The following is a 4,692-nucleotide window of genomic DNA, read 5'->3' on the forward strand; positions in this document are numbered from 1 at the left end:
AAATGAGCTTGTAAAATGGATGGACATGGTGGATTTCTTACAAACATTGCAAGAAATTCACATCTTTTATGTTCTTCAAAAAACTTTAACTTGTCTTTGTTATTATACAGTTGAATTATTCTCTTATAATATATATGTGTCATTGTCCATCTTCAAGTAATAAGAATGTGTTACATTCGTTTACATTCATTTTGCAAGTGTTTTTCATTTGCTTGACCAATCAAATATGTTAAATTATACATACAATGTATATCCCACACATATCCCCATTCATTATAAAACGCACTGCACAAATAGGTTATGAATGTGGTGCATGTGTAGTGTGTGCCACCATCCATTATTAAGCGCCTCATTTTTTATTTTTTTTAAAAGATAAATTAATTTTATTATTATTTATTAATTTTTTTTATTTTTTTTATTTTTTTTTACACCTAGATCCATAACTTAAGTGGTAGATTGAGTGATAGATATCTCGTTTCAACACTGAGGTCTTGGCATTGATTCCCTAGTGGGGGTGGCTAACATTGAAGTGTAATTTAATGGTGGGTGTACTAACAAGCTAACAAAAAAAAATAAAAGCACATCATTTTTACCACTTTACATTGTCATGTAATCTAAATGCTGGAATAGACGGGTCTTCTATGCATCAATAATAGGAATTTCAAACTGTATTCTTAAACGCATATTTGTGTGGGAATACATTCCCAATGACGCGTCGTCGTCAAAAGGAGACGTTCAATCTTCCACACCTTATATTCTTATAAAAATCTCTCAATAACAATTAAAATTTTATGTCTATGCTGGTGAGAAGAGCAAGATATGTATTTATAAAAGAAAAAAATAAAATAAAATAAAAATAAAAAAGCTTACCCATGACAGTTCTCGCCTCTAAAGTCTCCACACCATAAGTTTTCATATGTCTTAATAACTGTATATAAGGATCATAATTCAAGTATCTCGCTCCAAACCTATCTGTAATGATCACAACTGTAGTGTAGTCCACTAAATTATCCAATCTAAATAATCTTGCGATCATAAAAACCAATGGTCATGTGTAACCTATCTAATAAAAGTCTTACATTTCAAGCACCCTAAACGAGCCGCAATATGTGTTTAAGTACCACACATGCTTCACATGTCTAAAGTTTGCAACACATACATGCACTACACTAGTTAAACAATCCTTATCATTCCAAGTGCTTGAAAAACAACAAAGGACCGCATGACCCAATAAGATAAGATTAAATAAGCCTAACTTAAAACCTTGTCCATGAATAAATTTTGTCATTTTGGCTTTTGTTACTACAGAACATGCATTGCCATTTAGTAAATGAGCCTCACCTTGAGCCAGGGTTCCTATCAATAAACCTAAGCTTGACTTTTGTGACACACGAAAGATTGAACAATGCACAGCTTCATGGTGGGCCTATCACGAGACTGTTGGGCTACTTATGCTGGAGCCCAGACCCACATTCAGATCAGCCTGGAGAAAAACTCAGCAAATTTAGTAGGATAGGTTCTAGTTTTCCCCATGAATAACTTCCCTTTAATCATGTATATGCCACATCCAATCTTTCTGATTAGGCTAGTCGGACCATGAGGATCATTTTGTATAAAAATCAGCTCTATCCATTCATCAAGTGAATTGTACCATAGAAAATAATTTCTAATCGTTGATAAATAACAAAACATGAGTGTGGTCCATGAGATGAATGGATGTTGCTGATTTTTATGTAAGTTTATCCTCCTGGTTGGCGGATCTTATTGAAAGGGCTTGATGTCGCATGGACATTTTAAAATAGAGATTATTTGCTGGCTGGACTATAAATTATAGTCCAGCCGGTTGGACCTGAAACCTACTCATTTAGCAGGGTGTGATTAATGGTAAACCGTCCAAATTATCGGATGGTTTATAAATAATTAGAACTAAACCGTCTAAATCATGTATAAGACTTTACAATAAGTTACCTTATTCCATAAATATAAGATCGTTTTGACATTTGTTGGAGAGTCAAGATAAAAATATCCAATCACCTTACTTGAAGGAACATTTGTGCAGGGATTATCTGATTTTCAGACTGCAACTTAGCAAGAGTGTATTATACAATTTAGTCAATGACACACATGTACCATATCCAAGTACCTGCGTATCAAGCATGACACAGAGACAGAGCATCAAACAATTCAACCCGGGCCCACCAAAGCGTGAGCTGGCGAGCGGGCATCGAAAGCAGGCACTGTCGGGATTCGCGCCGGGTAAAAAAGGAAAGGCAAAATGAAATAGAATCGACGATACGCGACAACCGATAGGAGCGAAACAGACACCCTTTTTTTAACAAAAGAGGGTGAAAAAAGCCGACGTAATACTAATCAATTCAAACCTTCAATTATTCTCAGATACGAAAAAGCAATAACCAAACATGGATACGTGGAGGCTAACCAGCACTACGAGTTAGAGCATCCCACTTCCCTCAGCGTCCTTCATCTGCTACTCTGCTACTAGGTGGGCCCCACATATAAATGCTCGATCGTCCATGCCCATTCCCCACTCGCTCTACTGCTTCACATGTGGCAACAAGAAACTCATCTGAATCATCTCAACCGTTCATCAACCTAACTTCTCAAAGTCTTATGCTAGGTTGACATCTGGCAACTGGGTATACCCCACTAGACGAGTAGGATAAAAACACGTGTACATAATTCCTACTTGCGAAGCGAGTGTACTCTCGAAATCCAACCGAGCGAGTGTACTTTAGCATCCCTTCCCCACCTCTTTTCTCTCGCTCGCTCTCTTTTATTAAAGCCACGCCCAGCATCACCATTCCCACTACCACCGCCTAGGAAGAGAGAGAGGATGAGAGATGGTGGGCCTTAGCATACTCCTCGAGGCCCAGAAGACACTGAACAAAAGCCCACAGATCATCAGCAAAATTACCATGCGAAGACCCTCCTCTCCTTCTTCCATGAATCCTTCATCACCTCTCCCAGCAATCTCCTTCCTAGACACTTGTTTCCTCTGTAATAAGCGCCTCTCTCCTGGAACAGACATCTACATGTACAGGTAAACAAAACCCATATCTTCTTTTTTTGTTTTTTTTTTTTAATACACTGCATGGGATTTTTTTTTTTTCTAGAAATTGATATTTACACCCACCCTTCTGATAAACACCCCCCATTTTTTTACTGCATCTGGTGTAACTTTTTAGTTTTTGACAAAGGTTAGTGTATAGATACAATCATATAACTCATTTTTGCACTAGTGTATCAGTAATAGTAGAAAAAAGGGGTGTATCTATCAAATGGGGTGGGTGTAAATGTAAATTCCCATAAAATATTTATTGGGTTTTTGTTGGATCGTGGCATATCTGTAATTTTTTTTTGAATTTCAGGGGCGATAGAGCGTTTTGTAGCGTGGAGTGTAGATGCAGACAGATTTTTATGGACGAGGAGAGTGTTATAAAAGAGAACTGTTCTGCCGCGGCTGCTGCTGCTGCTGGCGCTACTGCATCTGCTCGTCGTCGCAGCAAAGGGAGTAGGAACCGAGCAGGTGGATTATTTGCGTATTGACGATACTGCCCTTGGATTTTGGATGTTATTACAATGTTGCCCTTTTTTCCGCCTCTTGCTTCCTGGGAAGAAACCAAAAGGTGGGATGCAGGTGCGGCCCTTGGTTTTCGTTGGGAATCGGGACGCTTGTTTTTCCTTCTTCGGTTCAGGGTGTTATGGTCATTTCTGTAAACACGGGTTTTTTTGGTCATTTTTGTAGAATTGGGGTGAGTCGCGATGGATTTTGAAGTTCATGTGGAGCTCATGATCGGGTGATCCAACCGTTCAAATGATGGGTCCCACATTGGGGTGGGAGATAGTGGAGATTGGGTGATCATCGTAATCCTTTGATATCTCGCCTTCTTTAGATTGAATGTGGACTGTTCCTATTTGATATCTGTACGGTTCTGGATTACCGATTAGTGGACCCCACATCCTTCTTGTAATGGCGTGGAAACTAAATGAGCCTTGTTTCGTAGCTACTTGCTGTCTTATATCATTAACCAGATGGGCCCCACCAGAGTCATATGGCCCACTAGAGTGGAAGATGCTAGAATTCACTCATCAAATGGGACGCTTTTCTCTGAACCGTCCAGTTGTAGGCCACCAATCCAATGGTTTGGATCCTCCAATCCGGGAGATTTATGGACCCACCCTCCATACACAGTGCATGGTTAATCACGGGTAAGTGGGGCCCACGTGTACGGAACCATTCATATCAGCGTGCCGTGAATTTACTGATGCGCCGAACCGTGCAATTCCTCGTCGTGAAGATTAATGGCAGACGTATGAGCTGTTCTTGGAAGGAATTTTTATCTTTCCTCTCACGCGCATTTTAATGAAATATTAAAGGAACTATCTAACCTGCGCAGGTAGGTCTCGTTGGCAAACCTGTGCCTACTGCCTACGTGAATGTTAATGGCTGCCATGGTTTACGGGAACTGAAACCTCTATCAAACCTGTTGCAGGAAGAGCCTGCACGAGTCGAGCTCTGTGGGCCCATTGAGATGTATGTGTGGCATCCAGTCCGTCCATCAGGTGTGAAACTTCATGTTAGGATTCGAGTCTGAAAATCAGGTCGATCTAAATTCAGGTGGGATACAACACAGGGAACGGTGGGGATGGCGATGCCCACCATAAAGAACT

General features: G+C 40.0%; 1 protein-coding gene across 1 annotated transcript; it reads left to right on the plus strand.

Moving 5' to 3' along the window:
- The first annotated feature begins 2,797 nt into the window (after positions 1–2,797).
- On the plus strand, positions 2,798–3,973 carry LOC131225585 (FCS-Like Zinc finger 15). The gene is made up of 2 exons (XM_058221136.1): positions 2,798–3,061; positions 3,390–3,973. The coding sequence occupies exons 1-2, from the start codon at positions 2,862–2,864 to the stop codon at positions 3,565–3,567; spliced, it is 378 nt and encodes a 125-aa protein (XP_058077119.1). The 5' UTR covers positions 2,798–2,861; the 3' UTR covers positions 3,568–3,973.
- Positions 3,974–4,692: the final 719 nt, after the last annotated feature.

Source organism: Magnolia sinica, chromosome 14, assembly GCF_029962835.1.
Source record: "Magnolia sinica isolate HGM2019 chromosome 14, MsV1, whole genome shotgun sequence".
In the NCBI taxonomy this organism is placed as follows: domain Eukaryota; kingdom Viridiplantae; phylum Streptophyta; class Magnoliopsida; order Magnoliales; family Magnoliaceae; genus Magnolia; species Magnolia sinica.